The 22,849-nt window shown below is 38.2% G+C and overlaps 1 protein-coding gene across 1 annotated transcript in view; it reads left to right on the top strand.

Moving 5' to 3' along the window:
• Window positions 1-22,849, top strand: part of CCDC68 (coiled-coil domain containing 68) — a 50,169-nt gene that overhangs the window by 15,405 nt on the left and 11,915 nt on the right. Inside the window, exons 3-10 of the mRNA XM_001926362.7 lie at window positions 794-904; window positions 2,447-2,533; window positions 4,622-4,759; window positions 6,231-6,356; window positions 7,966-8,094; window positions 13,457-13,539; window positions 20,939-21,044; window positions 22,332-22,415. Coding sequence (XP_001926397.4) covers window positions 806-904; window positions 2,447-2,533; window positions 4,622-4,759; window positions 6,231-6,356; window positions 7,966-8,094; window positions 13,457-13,539; window positions 20,939-21,044; window positions 22,332-22,415 — 852 coding nt within the window. The 5' untranslated portion in view covers window positions 794-805. The remainder of the gene's footprint in view (window positions 1-793; window positions 905-2,446; window positions 2,534-4,621; window positions 4,760-6,230; window positions 6,357-7,965; window positions 8,095-13,456; window positions 13,540-20,938; window positions 21,045-22,331; window positions 22,416-22,849) is intronic.

Here is a 22,849-nt window from a genome sequence, read left to right as displayed (position 1 = left end):
TTGCTTTCTTGATATGCAGATATACTTGTTTGTTTTATTTGTTTATTATTTGGGGGGATTTTTTTTTCTTTTAAATTTAGTTTTATTTTATAATTAAGTAAAATAATTATATTGTACAATGTCAAAACTGTAAATCACAGATTTTCCTCTTCCATCTCTTCTTAGGAAAGTTATACTATATATCTTTTCCTGCACAATGCTTTTTCATTGAATAAATACATCTAAAAAAGATTCTATAGCAGTAGGAAGTTTATTCATCTTTTTGTAGACATTTGGGCTTTTCCCAGTCTTTTACTATTACAAATAGTTAATGGCCTTTATAGGCTAGCAAGACTTAAATAAAATGCAGTACATTAAAGGGCTCTCTAAAGTATAAAGTGATATACACACACACACACCTATATACATAATATATACATTTTACTTGTGTTGTTTTAGCTCCATGGACACTTATTAAGCACTTACGATTTACTAGAATATAAATATGAATAAGGCATAGTCTCTACTCTTTAGGTTTTCTAGTCTGATATGGAATGAATAGAAAAAGTTTCACATTTTTCCTCCTCAGAAAGTTTAATTTTTAAGTTCCTTATGAGTGATTGTTTCAACTGGTAGTATTTTAATATTAAATTAATTCCTGGATTTGGGATATATATACAGATTTCAATCCTTTATGATATTTTTGACTATATTTGATTACAGTGCCAATACAGAACTTCTTCCAGCTTACAAACCACAGAAATTTAACACCAAAGAAGTTAGTTTTATCTAACTGATTTCTGTTTTCCTAAAGCTGGACTTCACAATGACAACAGTTCCCCTGAGGGGCAAGATAGAAGATCATTCTGCCTCATTTGAGTCCACCTCAGCTCATATTATTGAAGAAACTGAATATGTGAAAAAGGTATGTGGGATCTGGAAGTCATGTTAGCATGAAATGTTTTTTTACAATAAAGTCTGATATGAATTAGTGGGCTTTGCTTCTCCTTCCCTAGAACATATGAAGAAGAAATCTAGTTGGCCAAGGAAAACGTTGATAGCTGTAATGTAAACATATGCTTGGTAATTTCTCTTGAGAGTGTGAACTGCTGTTCCTACACTTGGAGTAAAACCGAAGGAAAGGCCAGAGGGGTTTAGAACACCTCTCAGCCTTTACTTTGTTCCACACTGTTCACCACTGCATCCTACTTGGTTTTTTTTGGGGGGGTGGGGTGGGGAGGTGGTGGAGGGGGGGAGAGGGGTTATATTTTTAACATTTATTTCTTTTCCTTTTTTAAAATTATAGTTGATTTACAATGTTGTGTCAATTTCTACTGTACAGCAAAGTGACCCAGTCATTTATCTATCTGCCTATCTATCCATCTATCATCTATCTATCTATACATTCTTTTTCTCTACTACCTGCTATCATGGTTTAATCACAAGAGATTGGATATAGTTCCCTGTGCTGTGCAGCAGGACCTCATTGCTTATCCATTCTAAATGTAATAGTTTGCATCTACTAACCCCAAGCTCCCAGTCCATCCTACTCTTTCCCCCTCCCACTTGTCAACCACAAGTCTGATGGAGAACAGACTTGCATCCTAATGTTTTGTGTCATTTCTCAGTTCTTTCATAAGTATTGATGCTTTGTTGCCAAGTAGAAGTTTATGTTTCCTGTTAAATTTCTGTTTCTCCTTACCTTGTCTCCTCTCAAGCAGTTCAGAGTAGCTATCACCAAGGACTATGTGTTGTGCATGTTGGCATGTTACCCTATTAAATATGTGAAATCATATGAAATGTGAAATCTTATGGCTGACAAAGATATATATTCTTATGAATGTCTTTTTAAAACAGATGGAAAAATTTGGACATAACTAGTTTGTAACTTATTCACATCAATTCATCTTTGAGTGTCTAGCAATTCCATAGGTCACCAAGGCATGGGGCTTCTATTTCATGCATAAAATTATTCTCTAGTGATTACTAAATAGTAGTTTTTCGCTAGTAATTACAAGATAGTAATTATTTTGTAGTAATTACTAGATAATAATTATTTTGTAGTGATTGCCAAATAGCAATTGTTTTATAATAATTACCAAATAGTAAATTAGTACTAAATTACTATATGGAAAAAAATGAAACTAAATGGTATTAAATATTAATTACTAAATAGTAATTATTTTGCTGTATAATATTCGTTTGGGTTATATTTTTAGGTTTGACTAAGAAAAAGTTATAAAGACCAAATACTCATTTTCTGCAATCTGAACAATATTAGTCTGAATGCAAGTTAGGTTGATGGCAGTTGTTTAAATCTGAGATTGGTGTATATGCACTACTTTCTGGATAAATCAGGTGCCTGGTAGCTGGTATAGAGAAAAACAAAAGCATTTGGGATTAAATGCCCTTGAAAAAAATAAGGGTTTTCTTGTTGGTTTTTTTGCTTTTTTTTTTTTTTTTTCAGATTCGAACTACTCTGGAAAAGATCCGAAACCAAATATTTAAAGATGAAGTGAGACATAACAGTACAAATCACAGACTAGATGCAAAGGTAATTAATTCATCAAAATATACCACTTTTATTCCTTCAGTACATAAATGTGTAGCCCATCTAGACTTTATTTAAATTACTTTTTTTATAATTATTAAATATTTTGTTGGTATCTAAGATGTTACTGGGTGTATGTATGAAATATTTAACCACAGATGTCTTTAGTAGGATCAGATCGGAATGGGCAGATTATATTGAATATTTTAACCTGGGTTTATTTATCGAAAGTATACGGGAAGATCTTAGCCCGGCCAGGATATATATATAGCACAGCAACATTTCCCAATGACAGATAAAAGTACAAGCTGTGAGGTTCACCTGGGCCACACCAAGTTGAAGCCATTATGCAGAGTGATCAGATAATCAATAAGTTTAAATGCACCCTTCCTCTGTGACCAGCCTTTGACGCTTTGGTTGAGCAGTCTGCATTTAGTCTTGTTTGGTTTATGCCAGGTTAAACCTCACCTGAGCCACATGCTGCATTGACATTAATGGCAATGTTATCTTCATTTTTTTTTGTCTTTTTGTCTTTTCTAGGGCCGCTCCTGCGGCACGTGGAGGTTCCCAGGCTAGGGGTTGAATAGGAGCTGTAGCCACCGACCTATGCCAGAGCCACAGCAACGCAGGATCCGAGCCACGTCAGCAACCTACACCACAGCTCACGGCAATGCCAGATCCTTAACCCACTGAGCAAGGCCCGGGATCGAACCTGAAACCCCATGGTTCCTAGTCGGATTCGTTAACCACTGAGCCACGAAGGGAACTCTGGCAATGTTATCTTCTATATTGGATGGCCACAAAGAACACCAGAACATAGCGTAGAACGCGTGGACAGTCTCTTTTATCTTCCTTGGCTCCCAAATTAACACAACCAATTCCAATTCTTTTCTTAAAGTCAGTACTCTGAAACTAGAAAAGGTTAATGTTTGTGACTGATAGGAAAGATCAAATATTCGGTTTTGACTGTACTGAGCTGCCTACTAGACATCTGAGTGGAGGTTTCTAATAGATGGCTGGATATCTGATTCTGGAGTTGAGGATAGAGGCCTGGGCTAGAAGGTCCAGGCTATGGGCTAGAGATTTGGGGAGTAAAGATGGTATTTAAAGTTCTGAAATTGGAGATCACCAAACATATGGGTATGGATGGAAATGAGAGAAAACTTAAGCACTGAGTCCTGAGATTTCCAATATTTAGATGTTGGGAAGAAGAAGAATCATCACGGGAGGCTGAGAAGTGAAGACAGAAAAACAGGAGAGAATGGAGCTGTTGAAAACAACCAAAGAAAGGGTTTCAGAAATCAAGGAGGGACCGCTTTGTCAAATGGGGTCTGCAGGTCAGGTAAATTGAGGGCCGGACAATCACCATTGGCTATAAAGATGAGGAGATGATTAGGGAGCTTAATAGGCGTAGCACCTTAGGATGAATTGTGTTGCCAGTGTGTCTGCCTTGGCCATCTCAAACCACAGAAGATCAGCAGACAACTTAGATTAAAAAACAAAATAAGGAATTTCCGCTGTGGCGCAGCAGAAACGAATCTGACTAGGAACCATGAGGTTGCGGGTTCGATCCCTGGCCTCGTTCAGTGGGTTAAGGATCTGGTGTTGCCATGAGCTGTGGTGTAGGTCACAGACGTGGCTCGGATCTGGCATTGCTGTGGCTCCGGAGTAGGCCAGCAGCAACAGCTCTGATTAGACCCCCCAGCCTGGGAACCTCGATATCCCGCAAGTGTTGCCCTAAAAAGACAAAAAACAAAACAAAACAAAACAAAACAACAAACAGTTGGCTTTGTAGATATCATTTATCTCCTAAAAAGTTCATGATAGTATGTTTAAAACTGTAGGGAATGTAGAAGGCATGAGAGATGTACTTCTACCCTCTTTTTAATATAAGAATCTATTAATTTGAGCAAATAGATAGGCTAGCTGCTTCATTTAGTATTTCCCATTGACCACTGAGATTCAAAAGATTTATTTGCGTTGATCTGAATTTTCCTTAATATATGTAATACTGAGTGATAATTATTGTTATCAAAATTCATAGAGGACGGTAAAAGCCAGTCGTATGATTTTCTTGTTTGTTTATTTCAGCACTATGGAAACATTCAAAATGCCTCTGACTCTGAAATGGATCCTTCTTGCAGTTTGGATCTGCTCATGGAAAGGATAAAAGGAAAAGACCGGCAGCTCTTAGAGATGAACAAAGAGAATGAAGTATTGAAAATCAAGGTATGACCAGTAGGAGAAATTTCTTATTTTGTCCTGCAGCCAATAGGATAGACTCATGGATCTGTGAAAGCAGATAGATTCCACACACATCCATAAATCCACACATAGGCTCACATGCATAGAGAAGTATGTTTACATTTGATAATTTAAATCTCCCGGAGTTCCCATTGTGGCTCAGCGGTTAACGAACCCAGCTAGTATCCATGAGGACATGGGTACCATCCCTGGCTTCGCTCAGTGGTTAAGGATCCGGCATTGCTGTGGCTATGGTGTAGGCCAGTGGCTATGGCTCTGATTGGACCCCTAGCCTGGGAACCTCCATATGCCTCGAGTGCAGCCCTAAATCTCCCTATTTTATTTTGGAGACAAACATTACTATTAAAAAGATTTTACAGGAGTTCCTGTTATGGGTCTGTGGGTTAAGAACCTGACAAAGTGTCCGTGAGGATGAAGGATTGATCCCTGGCCTTGCTCAGTGGGTTAAGGATCCGGTGTTGCCGCAAGCTACAGAGTAGGTTGCAGATGCAGCTTGGATCTAGCGTTGCCTTGGCTATGGGGAAGGCCTGCAACTGCAGGTCCCATTTGACCTCTAGCCTAGGAACTTCCATATGCTGCAGGTGTGACCATAAAAAGAAAAAAAATTAAAAAGTTTAAAAAGTTTACAAAAGTTCAATGGGTATAAAATTTTAGTTGTACAAAATGAATAAGTTCTAGAGATTTGTTGCGCAGCCTTGTAAAACAACATTGATAATTAATACTGTATTGTACATTAAAATAAATCTGTTAATGGGACAGGTTTCATGTTAAATGTTTTTACTACAATAAAATTTAAAAGTCTTCACATATTTAATAGATATTAATAATGAAATATTAATTGGAGTACTCATACTCAAATATCTCATAGTTTTGTTTAGTTAATCTGTTGTTGAATGCCTTATATTTTCCTTTTTTTGGCTTACTTTATATACAGTCCTACAGAGGATATTTTAGTAGGTAAATATTTGCAGCCATCCTTGATAATTTCTTTAGGTTAAATCTTTGAAAGATTCATGACACTTTAGCTTTATTGCCCCAATTCTTCAATCTTGTCCTACTTCTATTTCAGAAAAGTATGTCTGTTAGTACTGCTGTGAACATTTATGATAAAACCCTTGCAGATACTTGTATAAGCTGATGGGGCACCAGGGAACACTGCAGGGTGCAGTCTATGTGTGCAAGGCATTGATGTGTACAGAGTTCACACTGGCTTGGCCAGCTCAAATCACCTGCATGACGTCCTGCTAAATAGGGGAGTTCTAGTTTGATGTTTTCTTCTTACCAGGTAACAGCATCTTTTCTCCTAGCCATTGTCTATGAAGTGCAACTGGTACAGTTACAGCCTCTGTTGTTTCTGATGGCCCATCAAACTGCTCTGTCTTTATTCCTTTTTATTGCAAATGTCAAAACATGCCCAGTGACCTTTTGTTTCTAGCTGGAAGCCTCCAGAGAAGCCGGAGCGGCGGCTCTGAGAAATGTGGCCCAGAGATTATTTGAAAACTATCAAACACAGTCTGAGGAAGCTAGAAAGAAGCATGAGGACAATAGACACTTACTCCAGGTACCGAGCTTACACTCTGATGAACTAACCCATGAGCTGTTCAAGTTTCCCTTTTGGGGAGGGGTTAGATGTGAAACAAGCAAGAGCCACATGACTTGTCAAGCACTGGGAAGGGTGGGATGCCTGACTCCTGTGCCCGCTTGCCCCACCCCTGCTTAGCTCAGCGACCGGATGTGGCAGAGCTGCTCTGTTGCCACCCTTGCCAGAGCCCTGCAGGGCACAGGCAGGAGGGAGGCCATGCCATCCGCCTAGAAATCAGGGCTGGCCATGATGCTGGCTGGTGGCTTTTCTTCTGGTTCTGCCTTTGACTAAATAGGTGGGCCCAGCCTGAGTCATTCTAGCTCTCTGGAATCAACTCTAAAATGAAAAAGTTGGGCAAAATAAATGGTTTAAAAATTTTTTTGATCCTGGAATACATTCTTCAGAGTAAATAAACAAATAAAAAATGTATGTATGTGTACATATATATATTATATAAAAATTATACTTTTTATATTTCAATATAGAAATGTATATGTGAAAATATAAAACCATATAAATATATATGTGTATATATGGATACATACATCATAGACACACACATTCTCTGTTTGTTTTTTAATCTGAAATATGTATTCTAGGATCAATAAAACTTTATCTGAAGAATATATTTTAGAACTGGAGGAAGGGGAAAAGGTGTGTATGTGTGTTTTTGCCAAAACTCAGAACGGGAAAGCTCATTCAGGCTGGGGTGGGGCGTCTGGGTCTCTGCCAGCTCAGGACCTAAGAAAGTCCCCAGGGAACACAGTAGGAAATCCACTGCGTAGGCGACAAGCCCTCAAGTTCCAGGCTGTGGCGGTGATGGTCGCAAACTCACAGGCCTGCAGGGCGCAGATAAAGTACCTGAGTGAACAGTGAGTGGATGGGAGTGTGCGTGTCCCTGCAAAGGGGACTCAGCCCCAGCCTGGATTCCTGGGTAGGCGTGCCCACCTAGTATTTTCAAGGGATGTCAGACATTGTTTTCTTAAATGGAAAAATCTCAGCATCTGTTAAACACACAAACAGATGTGCATGCCCATGTCCGTTACACGTCAGTTGAAACACTCAAAGCGTGGGCTATGGCTGCCTGCTGATTTCTCACTGTGTCTTTTAGTGTAATTCATGCTATACGTCTAGGAAATAACCCCTGGACACAGTGGGGATAATTATTCTGCTTCATGGCACTGTTTGATTAAAAATGAAAATTTTTAATTGAACCTATAAGATTTTATTTTTGTTCTAGATAAGTTTTGTTGGAAAGAAGTCAAAAGTTTTGCTTTTCTTAAATTATTGTCTCTCTCTCTTCCTCCCCCTGCCCCCCATCTCTCTTTCTTACACCAGTCTAGATAGAATGCTTTATGGTAGCAGCATTCTAGAAATGATAATAATATTTATACAATATTAATTCTCCATTGATTTAGTGTGGTTCTAGTCTATCATTTTTTTTTAAAGGAAGATTGAATTCAAGGAAGTAATTCTAAACGTGTAAATTATTAAAATTTGAGTGTGTACTAAGAAAATTATAAAGGGAGGTAATATATGTAGAGGTTTAATTAAAACAGTAGTCTGACCACGGTTTTTCTGATGAAAGGTTAACAAACTTGAAAAAGAACAGAAATTGAACCACCATGTTGAAAATCTGAATCAAATTGCTGAAAAGCTTGAAGAAAAACATAATCAAATCACGGAGTTGGAAAATCTTGTACAGAGAATGGAAAAGGTAGGCATCTGGAGTGTTAAAGGGATTTCTTCCTGATGGAGTCAGTGTGAGAATGAAAGAAAATAACTTGAAAATAAGTAACAGTAAATGAAAGTACTCTCTGCGACTCCTAAGATCTTAGGATGGCCTCAGTAATATTCATTTCTTCCCTCACACATTTAATATGATCTGTATTATACTTACTGATTTACCTCTTTACAAATACTGCAGTCATGTTATTATCTGTCACTTTCCCCCCCTAGTAAATGTATGTTTTAGAAAGGGGAGCCGGATGAGCCTATAAATAGAAATAATGGAAAAGATCAAAAAGTCCACTTACCGCTAGTAATAATATATTACTGTAATTGTAGCGTTTTTATGTATTAGATTCAGTGAAGTGTCCATTTTTGCCATCCAAGTCCACTTTAGGTTTGTAAAAAGGACAAGGGCAGTTCACATTAAGAAAAGACATTCTACGGAAATTGGAACTTTCAAAAGAGACAATTTAGGGATGAATAATAATAGAACAAAAATTATTAAAAGTGTTATGAAAGTTCCTTTGAGTAGCTGGCTCTCCAAATACATACAAAAGGTGAGCACATAAATTTAATTTTGCATGCCTTAGAATTTAGCATTCAGACAAACCAAGGAATTTTTTTTTTTAATAGCAAAACAAACAAATAGAAAACTTGGCATATTTGTTTCCCATCTTTGAAACTGAGTTGGAGTAGATAAGAATACAGAGTTTAACTTCTAGTAAATATTGCCCAATACGTTTTTGAACTTATTATATTAATTCCTTGATTTGCCTCCACTCTTCTCAGCCTTATTTTATTTTAAGAATCTGCCTGAATTGATGCCATTTTAGAAATATCACTTCAAAAGGATTACATTTCAGCATTCAGGATTTTTGCTAGAGAAATTTTGATTAATTTTTACATATTTCCCAAGAAGTTAATTTATAACACTGTGAGTTTGGCTGAATGTGTGATCTTAATGAAGGTCCTATGAGGAAATCACTAAAATTAAATAAGCCCAAACTAAATTGAATCTAATAATAATAATAATACATATCTATATATGTGTTGTGTTGTGGGTTGCTGAGTGTATTAGCCAGAATCACAGGACTAGAATGTCCTCAGGTAGCTGGTTTGACAAGAAGTGACAATTTATAATTAATTGTCCCAGATATTTTGGACAGACTGTAACATTTGGATGAATACTTTGCAGCATTAGAATACTCATCCTGTAATAAATAGTTTAGTAAACTAAGATAGCACAAAACATTTTCATTTAGGAAAGGAAGAAAACTAAGCATAAAGAACATTCACATTGAGGAAAGGAAGATAATTCTGGAATGTATATAGGGTTGTTTAATCAAACTACTTGATTAACCAACTCGATAGTATCTAAAGATCTGCAGTCACCTCAAACTTGGTAACACTGGGTGGGTTTGGCAGCTAGCTGTTTGTCCCTAAAAATTAACAACAGGATAATAGAATATAATTTCTATTTCTTAGAAACCCCTGGAAATCTGTACTGGATGTAAGTTCATCTCAGAATTCTGGGGTATATTCACTGGTTTGTTCTACAAATATTTGAGCACCATATACCAGGCAAAACTCAAGGCTAGATGTCTATTTGTGAATGAGACAGATAGAGTCTCTTTTTGGAGACTGCGATGTAAAATATCTGGGTTGTATGAGTCTCAAGGAACTTCCCAGATCTCCTTTTATTCACTCTCCCAGGGGTCCTTATGGAGGCTGACACCCTACTGAAGGTAGAGAGATGGACTGCAGAGCAAGGTTAAGCAGTTTACACACTGGGAGACCTTTTTGAGAAGTGATGGCTTTCTCCCTTTTGTCTTGACATTGACCCATAATGGATGGCTGTCTCTAGGAGCTTTCTGACACAGTAAGTGGACAGGATGCCTGTGATTCAGCAAGGCTATGCAGAACATTCTATCTAGTTCAGTGACTTCTTCCTCTTCTTCTTCTTCTTCTTCTTCTTCTTCTTATTGTATTTTCCAGGGCTGCACTCGCAGCATATGGAGGTTCCCAGGCTAGGGGTCTAATCAGAGCTGTTGCTGCTGGCCTATGCCAGGGCCACAGCAACACAGTGTCTATGACCTACACCACAGCTCATGGCAATGCCAGATCCTTAACCCACTGAACAAGGCCAGGGATTGAATCTGCAACCTCCTGGTTCCTAGTTGGATTCGTTAACCACTGAGCCACGAAAGGAACTCCAAGTTCAGTGACTTCTTAGAGTGGAGCCTCTTGGAATCTCTGAAAGGTAGAAGGAGGTGGAACGTAGTGGAAGGAAAATGTGCAGGAGGTTTTTTAAAAAAACATCTTTAGTTTAAAGATACATGATATTTGTAAAACGAGCAAGCACACAGATAAACCTCTAAGAAGGAAAGCTTGATGACATCTTGATTTACGGAGATACTGAAGGTACAAGCTGTGATGAAGGGTTTCTTAGGAGGAAAGTGTGTACTGGAATGAGAGGAAAGGGTACTCAGAAAAAGACATTAATTAGAAAAAGACATGAGTTCCAAAAGGAAATGAAAATGAAAAATGAACATCCACAGCAATGGTTGATAAATACTGCCCTGGTGATGGGTCCCCCCTGGAGAAGGATTCATTTTCTACTCACTTGCACAAGCCACTGCTCCAGTAAATAGCCATTAGTGGTATGAGGTCTGGTAATGAACACATTACTTAAAACCTTCGCCATCTGTCCCACTTTAATCAGGAATTCAGCGAGAATGAATTCCATAAACACAGTGATAAGCCAGCAAAAAAAAGCCCAATAAGAGCATTTTAATATGGCATATGTTCCTTTGGCTAACAGTGCAATTCTGTTGCATCATATTAGTTTTCCAGTGTCATTGATTTAGCTCTATTAGAATTTTAGAGCTCAAAGGCGCTTCTGAGACTACCTAGTTCCTCAACATCATTTTATAAATGAGGACAATGAGCATGAGGAACTATTCCACAGTCCTCCAGTTAGCAGTTTGCAATCCTTTTAGTTACACCCCCTTCTTCTTTGATGCGGGATAAAAATGATATCCTTGATTCCTGAATCATTTAGATGTTAACATCTGGTGATGATGTAAATTGGTGTCCACTCCACCTTCATCAGGAGAGTGAACCCTTCAAAAGTGTGGTTTGGGGAAGACTGGGTTGTCCACTGGGTGGTGCTGTGAACGCCTTTCCCTTTCCAGAAGACACTCCCTGAGAAGCTTGGTAGAGTGTGACTTGCTATGCTGTCAGAGAGGAAGCATTAAGAGCCCAAGCTGAATGCTGGACCTTGACCAAGGCATTTACTTGTCCAGTCGTCTGGTCTCCTGGAATCTTGGTTATGAAGATCCATTAATTGAAAATCCATTAGGAAGAATGTTTGTTAAACACTTTTTTATCCTCTGCAAACTCAAAATATATTATCAGTAATGTGTTTCTTTGATGATCCAATATCATAATAAACTTGCAAAGAGTATCTTGATCCCTTAGATCAACAAGGGCTATACTAGAACAATATCTACATGTGATAAGAATGCAGGAAATTTTTGAAAAAGTTAGTATACGTAAAAAATATCAGATATGAAATATTTGGCATCTTCGTATTATTTTCTATTGAGGTCCTAAAATGTACCAGAGAAGCATAGACCTTTCACATACATTTCCACTTATCCCAACATTTCAGTATAAATAGTATTATCCTCATTCTAGGGATGCTCAAAAAAGTAAAAAACATGGTTCAAACAAATATAGAATTGACACCTGCCAGATGTTTTATTCAACTAATTAATGAATGAATGAACCGGTAGGATGGTGAAGCTGGTTTAAATAAAATATTTTTTAAACTGACCATTTATAAGGATTTTGAAAAAAAGGAATATAACATACGATTACCAGAATATAGAATTAGATACAAAGCTGGTTAATATTCTTTAAGGCAATCAAACCATAACCTTTGGGATTATCTTTTCTACCAGACAGAAATCTACAAATTAACATGCAACTTCAAAGAGTCAGAGCTCAAATCAAATAATACATAATAAAGCCTAATGCAAAGAAATTCTCCAGTAGAATTAAAAAAATCTTTGGGTCAGGTTATTAAACAATGAACCGATATGACATTAAAATCACATATTTTGATGTACAAGTTTGGTTATTTTTTTTTAAGAGTGATGATGTCAGAGTTCCTGTCATGGCGCAGTGGAAATAAATCCGACTAGGAACCATGAGGTTGCGGGTTCGATCCCTGGCCTTGCTCAGTGGGTTAAGGATCCGGCATTGCCGTGAGCTGTGGTGGAGGTCACAGATGTGGCTCGGATCTGGCGTTGCTGTGGCTCTGGCATAGGCCAGCAGCAAAAGCTCCGATTAGACCCCCTAGCCTGGGAACCTCCATATACTGTGGGTGTGGCCCTATAAAGAAAAAATACAAAAAAAAAAAAAAAGAGTGATAATGTCTAGAGAGGTTAAAACCTTGGCAAAAATTACACAGTCACAGAGTTTCAAAACCAGGTCAGTCCATGTCCAAAAACATTCTGATAGTTTTTGCTATAATGGCACTGCCTTATATTTTACCTATATAAATACTGCAAAAGGAATGATTTTAAACAGCATTGCAAATAGTATCAAAACATCTATTTCTACCACATATAAAAAAAGAACACAATCATTCCATCTTGGATTTTCATAGACTTGTCTATTTTCCTTTTGGATGGAAAGAGTTTGTTTTATTAATGACATTAAGGCATTTCTTTAGGTATGCTTGCTCAGTGTCAAAATGTCTCATATCCTAATTAGGATGTGAATTTATCATGTGTGGCCTTGATCCTTTACTCAAAATGCATTTACTACTTTTCTACTTTCTGACAGATGCCTTGCGATCAGGTAGGTATCAAGACAAGCACAGTGGTATCCTTGGGATACCAACGACTCAATCTAACTTAAGAGAAGCAGGTATAATGATGGGAGAGCCAGTACCTAGAGAGAGATGAGCAGGCAGTTAGTGTTTGGGGCAGGATGGAGAGACACAGGAGTTTTACTGAGCAATGGGCTGGGGGAGGAGCCAAAGCTCTCCAGACAATCAAGGGCAGTGGAGACAACTAGTCTTGACCTATCCTTGAACGTCCTGTAAACCATGCAGGGGAACGCCTGCCCAGGCTTCACTGGAATAGGTTGTAAGTGCCACATGAAATTAGCTCTTGAGCGTAAAACATCTTTCTAGATTACAAGAAGCATCTTTTGTGAACAGTTTGTAAGAATGCCTTTTCAGACATAGAGAGAGGGAGACAGACATACAGACAAGAGAAAGAGAGAGAGAAAAAAGAAATAAGCAAAAGCAAAAATTGTATCTTATTTTCTCCTAGGAAAAGAGAACACTGCTAGACAAAAAACTGTCTTTGGAAAACAAGCTGCTGCATCTCAAATCCACCACTACTTATCCTAAAAGGTTTGCAAATCTACCTAATCCTAAGTAAAAGCAGTTCCTGATGTCTTTCCTCTCCTCTGGTACATTGACCAGTAGATGGATGGAAGACTTTCTTTTCCTTGGAGGAAAAGGAAGCCTGAAAGTGAGGAGAAAGGGAAAAGTCTTAGGATTAACAGCCTTGTGCCTCCCCTTTCCTACCTACTGGGGAATCTGGGAGAGGGTAGAGGGATGTGTGTGTGTGTGTGTGTGTGTGTGTGTGTGTAGGGCATTAGCCCTCTTGAAGTGTGAATGAGGAGTTCCCGTCATGACTCAGCAGTAACAAACCCAACTAGTGCCCATGAGGACTGGGGTTCCATCCCTGGCCTTGCTCAATGGGTTAAGGATCTGGTGTTGCTGTGAGCTGTGGTGTAGGTCAAAGATAGCAGCTTGGATCTGAGCCTTGTTGTGGCTGTGGTGTAGGCTGGCAAGTCCAGCTCCCATTCATATGCCGTGAGTGTATCACTAAAAAGACACACACACAAAATGTGAATGAGCCTGTTCTCTCTCTGTTTATGCTTGATGCTGAGGAGGATGCTGTTGAGTCTCCATTCTTCTGATGCTTCTGATTTTGTTAAGGGACCTCTGCTACAACCAGCATTCAATTAGCTCGTCCACAGACGGAATTGTCCCATAGGTTTGTGGTGTTCCCATCTTTGGGAGAGAATGAAGGAAATACTGTGAAACCATCCTTTGTTCTTGACACTTACAAACACTCATAATTCACAAGTAGTCATGGCCCTCAGTGTGCTAGGGGTGGGTGTGAATTTATGGATTTACGGATATCACCATGACAACTTGACTACTCGGCTACAGTTAGAAAATTCTCTGGAATATCATGGAATAACTCACATCACATGAAATTTCCTAAACACTTTCTTTTCTTTCCCTTTCCATTTTTTTTTCTTTTCTTTTAATTCTAAGCCCACCACAGTCCTCATATATTCTGATAAAAGATTCAAAGTCAAATCTATTTCAAGATCTTTCTTCATCCATCCAGATCTATTTATTACTCTTTGGGATACCAGGCATTATTATGAGCCTCAGAATGTACACATTTTTGTTCTCATTTATTCAATGACATATGCTCAAACACAACTCTCTTGGTCTTTTGGTGTTTTTGTATTTCCTTTCCTTTCCCATTATCTCCTTCTCTCTCATATACTGTGCTTTCTGTCTGGCTCGTATTCTTGCACTGGACCTCATCAGCCAAAGTCCAGAACTGGGGTGACCCTGGCAATTGTACCCACATATTTGAAACACACTGGGATACCACTAATATTAATTTCCTCATATTCTTCCCTGTGAACAAGCTTTGTAGTCCGAGAAAGTAAACTTATAAGAGAGTTTCATAGCATTGTGCATCTCTGTAGAGGATGAACAATACACTATGGAAAACATCCATAAGTCTTTGGAATTGCTTATATATACTCATAATTTAATTCTAAGTAAAATTTCCAGCTTTTTTTTTTTCCCTAAAGAGAGCTTTTCCATGCAGCAGAACTATGACAGGTAACATATGCCTTCCATTAAGAGTCCAGATAATCTGAGTTTAAATTTTTTTCTTTAAAAAATTTCTTTAAAAAATTTAAAAAATTTATTCTTTAATAAATTTTTCTTTAAAAAATTTTTTTCTTTAAAAAATTTTCTTTAAAAAATTTTCTTTAAAAACCCTAACCCTAACCCTAACCCTAACCAAAATCAGCAGTCGTGATAAAGAATCCTCAAAAACCTCTTGAGGAGGTTTGAGGGATAGCTTGAGGGCAATGGATGTTTTGTGTTTTCAGAAAGGTGTTTGAACATCCTGGCTTGTACAGTTTTCATAAATTGGAAGTATCTCAAATATTTATTTTACTTGTTTCTTTGAGCTGTGCGTAGAGGTATTCACTTTGCTAAGTGACAAGAAAATGAAATCAACATGAGTCAGACTCTTTTGGTTAAAGTGATAGAGACTTGGTTAAGCTCCCATAAATAAAGAGGATTTCTCTTAGATTAAGATTGGAGAGATATGGCCAGAAAAGAAGATGTAGTCATGGGAAGATGGGAAGGTCACCCTTTAGGGCCTAATGTGATTTTTTAAAAGCAGATTATTTTGTTGATCCCATTTAGTCATGGGTGTTTGTGCACTTTTCTCTTGTTTTTTTCCTTCTTAGATGATTCATTGCTTTTCTCACCATGTTTTACCTGCTGGTTTATATTCTCTGTATTTTCCTTTCAAATTCCAGAGGAAAAGCTCTGATTGGAACTAATACTACTTCCTGTGTTAGGCAGATGGATCATGCTGACCAGCCCCTACACTGACCTCCAACCAATAGCCTTTGGCCAGCGCCCCTCTCCCAGTCTTGTGGGTGGCCTCCCCTTACTCAAGGAATAGCCTAGGGCTGCTTCCCTAAGTGGAAGGCTGTGGGTGATTTAATCTCCCTTAAACAGAGATGGTGAGTTTTACAGGAGCCATGACTTTTATGAATTGCAGGGGGCTTCATTCTGCCATTTTTATAACAAGATTCAATATGTTCCAGCTTGGAATTTCTAATATTACAAAGCCTCTCTGAGAATGATTTAAACCTTTATAGTTTAGAGGAAAATGACATTGTTTCCTTGTGTACAGATATGCATATATCATTATAATATATTAAGCCAATCCTCACAATTACTTCTAATGAAAGCCAAAAGATTCAGCAGGAGTGGAGTTCCTATTGAGGTTCAGTGGAAATGAACCTGACTAGTACCAGTGAGAATGTGGGTTTGATCCCTGGCCTTGTTCAGTGGGTTAAGGATCTGGTTTTGCTGCAAACAGTGGTGTAGGTCGCAGATGCAGCTCCATCTGGCATTGCTGTAGGCCGGCAGCTGTAGCTCTGATTCAGCCCCTAGCCTGGGAACTTTCATATGCTGCACCTGCAGCTTTAAAAAAAAAAATAAAAATAAAAATAAATAAATTTTTTAAAAAGTTCAGCAGAAGCATCTTTTCTTAAAAATAAGGTTGGCTCCATATTTGTACTGCCATCAGTACTAACTGACATGTGGATAGCGCCTTTTGGTTTATAAAGTAACTCTAGGTACCTTATTGAATTTAATCTTTCCATTGACCTTTCAGGAAGGGAACAGAACATCTAATTGCTTAGGTGACTTGTCAAGATTATTCAGCCTTTCAGAAGTTGTAGGGCTGGGAGTTTGGGCTCTAGTTTGATCATGGAAAGCTTGTACTTGTTCTGCCATAGAGGACTTTGACCTTCTCTCATTTCTGGAGATTCTAGAGAACTTCTCTCAGACTGGTTTCCTCAGTCTCCTGTATAGCTGTGAACAGTAGGCAATTTTCCACTTACCTCTCTGCCCTATGATGTCGCAGATAAACATACACACCCTTTTTAGAGTTATCCTTCAAGGAAACACACTTGAGGTTTGTAAGATAAATAGTGTGTTGGTGCCTCCATATCTGCAGAAGCTGCTTAGGGATGGCACGTTCCTTAGAGGAGGAAACAGGGCATCTTGGAGATGAAGTTGCATGACAGCATGCTGTCTATACTTATATTGTATATTTATCATTAGTAGTTTTGCAGGTGCTCTCAAGCTCCCCATTTAGTGCCACCATTGAGAAGAACAATGGCGAAGATTTTGATTGGCAATAGTAATACTCTCCTGAGTTGGGTTGAAATGTGAACAGAGCTATAGCTACCCCTCGCTTATTCTTTCATCTTGCTCTGGCTTGGGAAACATAAGGACCGGGAGTCTCCTATTCTTGTGGTTGTGATCCTCAGTTTCCCTCTCTTCCACTGGGGACTTAAATTCAGTGATGGCCATCATAAAGGTCCAAAGAAACATCAGACAGCAGGAAATCTGAGCCCCTGTAGACTCTAGTATGATAATAAGCATAGTTCATAAAGACTTCAAAGAGTTATATTCTGGGATTGTGCAAATATGGCCATCCTTATGTTCTCCATACCCTTTGAAATTATATATTTACATACCCCAAGTTCTAAGAAAGTGTAAGATTGTTTACAAAAACCACATAAAATACAGCATAATTCTTTAACTGAAAATAAATCATATGAGGAGGCCAAGGAGATACAAGAACAGGTATAAAATGAGATTGGTTCACAAAATGTGCATGAGGAGGTGCTATACACCCACTCATAGTGAACCACTGACCAAACTTAAAATTTTTAAAAAAGAAAAGGGAGTGCTCCTAGAAATACTTTGCTTCCATCTTAAGACCTATTTTGTATTTTTTTATTTGTGGTGAAGTTGATGATAGTATTCTCATGGAGGACATGGGAAATTTTCCTGAGTTTTGAATTTGGGGGAGCATGTCTACCCAACCTCCATCCTTCTAGAGACTTTTTGCCTTTTGATCCCCAAGGTCTGGGTCATCATAAGGCACAGTGAAACCATTTTGAATACTCATCTTTAATAATATGCAGTATTTTCATATTGTATGAATTTTCAAAGCCAGCCTGGCTCAGCAAAGCATCTCTAGTTCTATCTCATTATTTCCCCAGGAAAGTCCTGAGTCCTACTGCTCCTTCCTCCTTTCTTTTTCTCTTTTTTCCCTTCCTCTCTGGAGCAATTTTGAATCTTAGTACCAACTATGGGCCAGACGTTTGTTTGCTTTCTCTGCTGTTTTGATCCTTATGTCCGTAACTCATCTTTTTTTGTTTGTGAAATACCTCTTCAAGTCACTTTCTAATTTTTCTGCTGGGTTCCTCCCCTGTCGATTTGCAGATGTTCCATATGTATTCTGGATACAATGCCTCTGTTAGTCATTTCTGTTACCAAGATTCTGAGGCTGTCCTATTCACTCTCATATGGTGACTGTAAGTTTTACATTTTTGTCTAGTCAAACTTATCAATCCTTTCCTTTGCAGTTAATACTGTTTTAAGTTCTCTTTTTAACAATCTTTCTCTATTTCAAATTCACAAAGATGCTCTTCTCTATTATTTTATGAAGGATTTGGGGATCCCCAGGTTTATTCACAACCTACATGGAATTTATTTTTATTATGAAGTGAGGTTAGGATTAACTTTCTTTTTTTATTATTTTTAAAATTTTATTTATTTATTTATTTATTTAGGGCCACACCAGTGGCATGTGGAGGTTCCCAGGCTAGGGGTCAAATTGGAGCTGTAGTTGCCGGCCTACACCACAGCCACAGCAATGCTGGATCTGAGCCTTTTCTGTGACCTACACCACAGCTCATGGCAATGGCAGATCCTTAATCCACTGAGCAAGGCCAGGGATCGAACTTGTGTCCTTATGGATACCAGTTGGACTCGTTAACCACTGAGCCACGATGGGAACTCCAGGATTAATTTTCTTTTCTTTGTCCTCTTTTCATATGAATATCTAGTTGTCTCAGTAGCATTTGCTGAAAAGACCATCCTTTTTTTTCTTTCTCTTTTTTTGCTTTTTAGAGCTACAGCCATGGCATGTGGAGGTTCTCAGGCTAGGGGTCTACTTGGAGATACAGCTGCCAGCCTACTCCAGAGCCACAGCAACACAGGATCTGAGCCGCATCTGCGACCCACACCACAACTTACGGCAACGCTGGATCCTTGACCTACTGATCGAGGCCAGGGATTGAACCCCCTACCTCATGGTTCCTAGTCAGATTTGTTTCCGCTGTGCCACGAGGGGAACGCCAGAAAAGACCATCCTTTTATAGCATTATGCAGCATCATCTCTGATATAAATTAAGTCTATTGGTCTATCTCTGTGATATATATGTATATGTCAAATGAAAGTGGCATGGACATGACATAATTTACCAAGTCTTTTATTGTTGAACATTTAGGTAGTTTCCATTTTTAATGCTATAAACAATAAAAAATATTTTACCTATATTTTGTGATATCTATATTATATAGTTTTATAGTACTTTATAGTATAAATTATTTCATTCCATAGGATAAATAAATAGTAATGGCTATCATTATACATCATATGTACTAGTGCAAACATTTCTATAGGTTTATATAAATTAATTTTATAATTTTAATTAATTAATTAATTTCTACAGTAAAACAAACTCTTTTTAAAGCTCTCTCATTGAAACCAAACAAGGGGAAAAAAAAATCAAGTTTTCTCTTAAATATTGAAAATTGCCTGAAAGTTACTTGGCCTTGAAAGACTGCATTATATATTAAACATTCTTGAGAAATTATATATTAAATCTTAGCGGTTTAGTTCTATGCTACTCAGAGCACTCAAATCATGGTCTAAGGATCAGAAGAATCATTCCAACACCTAGCTTATGTTGGAACTGCAAACACTCAGGCCCTACTCAATGATGGGGTCAGAGTGTACATCTTAAGAAGATCCCTGACACTTTAACAAGATCCACTAAGGCATTTTAAGCTTGAGAAACAATGTTTTAGTACATGGTGTAAACCAAAATGGAGACTTAAAAAAACGTAAGAACAAGTTCTGTAGTATCATGAATTTCCATGACCTTTGCAATATTTGTTAACATGTAAAAATCAGAATTGCAATGGCATTGGATGTTAGCTACTAATTGTAAAATCTTAATAAACTAAAGTAATATATTACTTTGTAAGAAGTGCACTTTCCAAAAGCACATTCACTTTACCTCTTTAAATATACAGTATAAATCTTGTCATGCTATAAAGGTAGGGTTATTATATTTGCTATACGGAGGCTTAGAAAGAAGTCACACTTTTCCCAAGTTTGGTGATCTTGCTGCAAGGCATTTTGCCTCAAACTCTAATTAAGTAGAAAATAGTCAAAAGCTGTATAATCAGTTCCAGTTACCTAAATGGAGCTTGGGGAAAGTATGAATAGTCTAAATTCAAATTTTATGCATCTTTCTTCACAATGGTGGATGTGGACTTAAAATATTATCTGGAATCTAATTTCTTCCTTTTTTTTCTTGCTTTATTTTATTTACAGGTAGTAGAACTAACAAAAGTAGGAAGCAAAAAAAAAAAAAAAAAGATAAACACAGCAATTAACAACATCTACTAACCCTTGTATCGCTGGAAATTGGTTTCTGATTCATATCTAAAGTCTCCATTCCTGGTCCCATGTACCAACCCTGCTATCCTAGTTCTGTGCATTCTGATGGCTGCTAGGAAGTGTGTGCTCGTAGGCAAGACGTGTTAGATATGGAAGTGCTTCCCCAGGGTCAATGAAACCTGACTCAGCTACCTGCTGGGGGGAGGAGAGTCACAGGTGGCCAGAGAGGAGCTTTTGACATGAACTAGTGTTCTCGTTCAAGTCATATCTGAGCTGATCAGAGGCTGCTTCTGTGCGTCTTATCCACATCATGTTTAGTAGGAGAGTCACGTGTGAGGACATCCTGGTAGCACAGCTGTATAAATAGCTGTATAATGCATCAGCAAACCTTTCTTTTTTCCTTTGCATTTCCAGTTGCCAGGATCTTCAAAAGGAGATTTCCCTCCTCCAGGAGCAGATCGCTCATCTACAGTTTGTGATTCACTCCCAGCATCAGAACCTGCGAAGTGTCATCCAGGAGGTCAGATTAATCAAGTGTGTTTCTCTGGTAGATGGTATGTTTACAGTGAGAAGTGGCTTGTCTGGACTCTACAAGTACCAGGATTCCTCTCCACACTGACATTTCCTATTTATTCCCATGTGACATGGCTCTGTTTTGAGTGTCCTCTTTGGTCTCTCTGCCAACCCCTGGAATATTCTCCGTGGAGATATTTGGAAACTGTGTTTGCTCTTGAGATGTTTCGGTGATTTTCTAAAAGTGTTCTGAGCCAGATAACGTACACTGTTCTTTACAAGATTTTGTAGATTAGGAGATTCAGCCCTTTCTTGAGGAAGAAATTAGCTGTTTTCATAATCTCATAAATGGTTAATTGACATAGGGGGTGCACAAGGGTGTAGCCTGGTCCTTCTTTGCTAGGAACATCTTGGCAGGTGAAAGAGAGGTCATCTTGATGGTAGCCGATGGGTGGTGACTTGCATACTCACACAATTTATGTCAAGATATGTATTGATCAGGTTTGGGAATCTGCTTTAGACTTAAAACCAGACCTTCATTCACTCTTTTTTTTTTTTTACTACCAAATATTTATTTCTGAAAGGAGTCCTTCCAAATAACTCAAATGTCTTCTTGAAATAAATGTAGCATTCATGCTTGCTTGGCTAGGACTTCACCAAAAGGCCAGAGAATTGAGTCAGGGTGGGTGGAGGCGATGTCCCATGTTTTCATTTTACAGATGAGAAAACTGAGGTCTGCCATAGTTAAATGACAGAGCTGGCAATGGCACAGTCGGCCTTGGAATCCACGTGTTTCTTCCTGCACCATCCTGGACTTTTTCACCCCACCTCCCCAGGCCCATGTTACCTCTTAGCAGATGCTTTTCTTCTGAAGCAGAGGGCTCACCTTAATATACTTCTGGTTGACCAGGTCTCTGCTTCATGAAGCATCCCCAGGCCAGGCAATGGCCTTGCATCATGTTTACTAGCTTTTGCCTCTGCAGGATGAAAACATTACGTGGCTGAGACACACAAGGAAGACCGATGCTGCTTTCCACAGGATGCATCCTGCTGAGTTTGGTTTAAACAAGTTTTCTAGAGATTAAATGTTTAATCTCCGTCTGTGTGTTCTCATCCCCAGGTGCCAATTTGTCCTGCTAGTTTTTGTAGCCTGCTGAGTCTGCTAATGCTTGGGATTTAATTTTGTTTATTTGATGAATGGTATTTGACCACAGAAACCTGTACAGTTTCTGATTTAAGGAACTACTCTCTGTTGTCTGACAAGATTTTTCCATTTGTATTCCCTAATTCTTAGATGGAAGACTTAAAAAATAATTTAAAAGAACAAGATAAAAGAATTGAAAATCTGAAAGAAAAAGTGAACATACTTGAAGCCCAGGTAAGGAGGGAATCTGTTGCATACTTCACTGTGAATGTGTGTGTGGTATGTCTGTGAGCCTGTGTATGAATGTGTCCTGTGAGTGTGTGTGTGATGATGTGCCAGTGTGACACTATGTCCAAGTATGTCCGTATGTGAATGCATGTGTCTCTGTGATTGTGTGTGACTGTGTCTGTGACGTGTGTGTATATGTATAGGTCTGAGTGTCTTTTTGTGAGTGTGTGTGTGTGTGCATCTTCTATGCATAAGAATTATAGCTTTGTGGGGAGGTATTCTTAATAATTATTAAAATATTAAGTATCAAATATAATTTTATATTATTAAATTATTAATATGAAATATTCTTAGATAATTGTCAAGAGTTCACTCAAATTTTTTTACATACTTGCCATACTGGGGAGACCAATGATCCTATCTCTTGATGTAGCCTTGAA

This window comes from Sus scrofa, chromosome 1, assembly GCF_000003025.6.
Source record: "Sus scrofa isolate TJ Tabasco breed Duroc chromosome 1, Sscrofa11.1, whole genome shotgun sequence".
Lineage (NCBI taxonomy): Eukaryota > Metazoa > Chordata > Mammalia > Artiodactyla > Suidae > Sus > Sus scrofa.
This window is presented reverse-complemented; position numbering and strand designations above follow the sequence as displayed.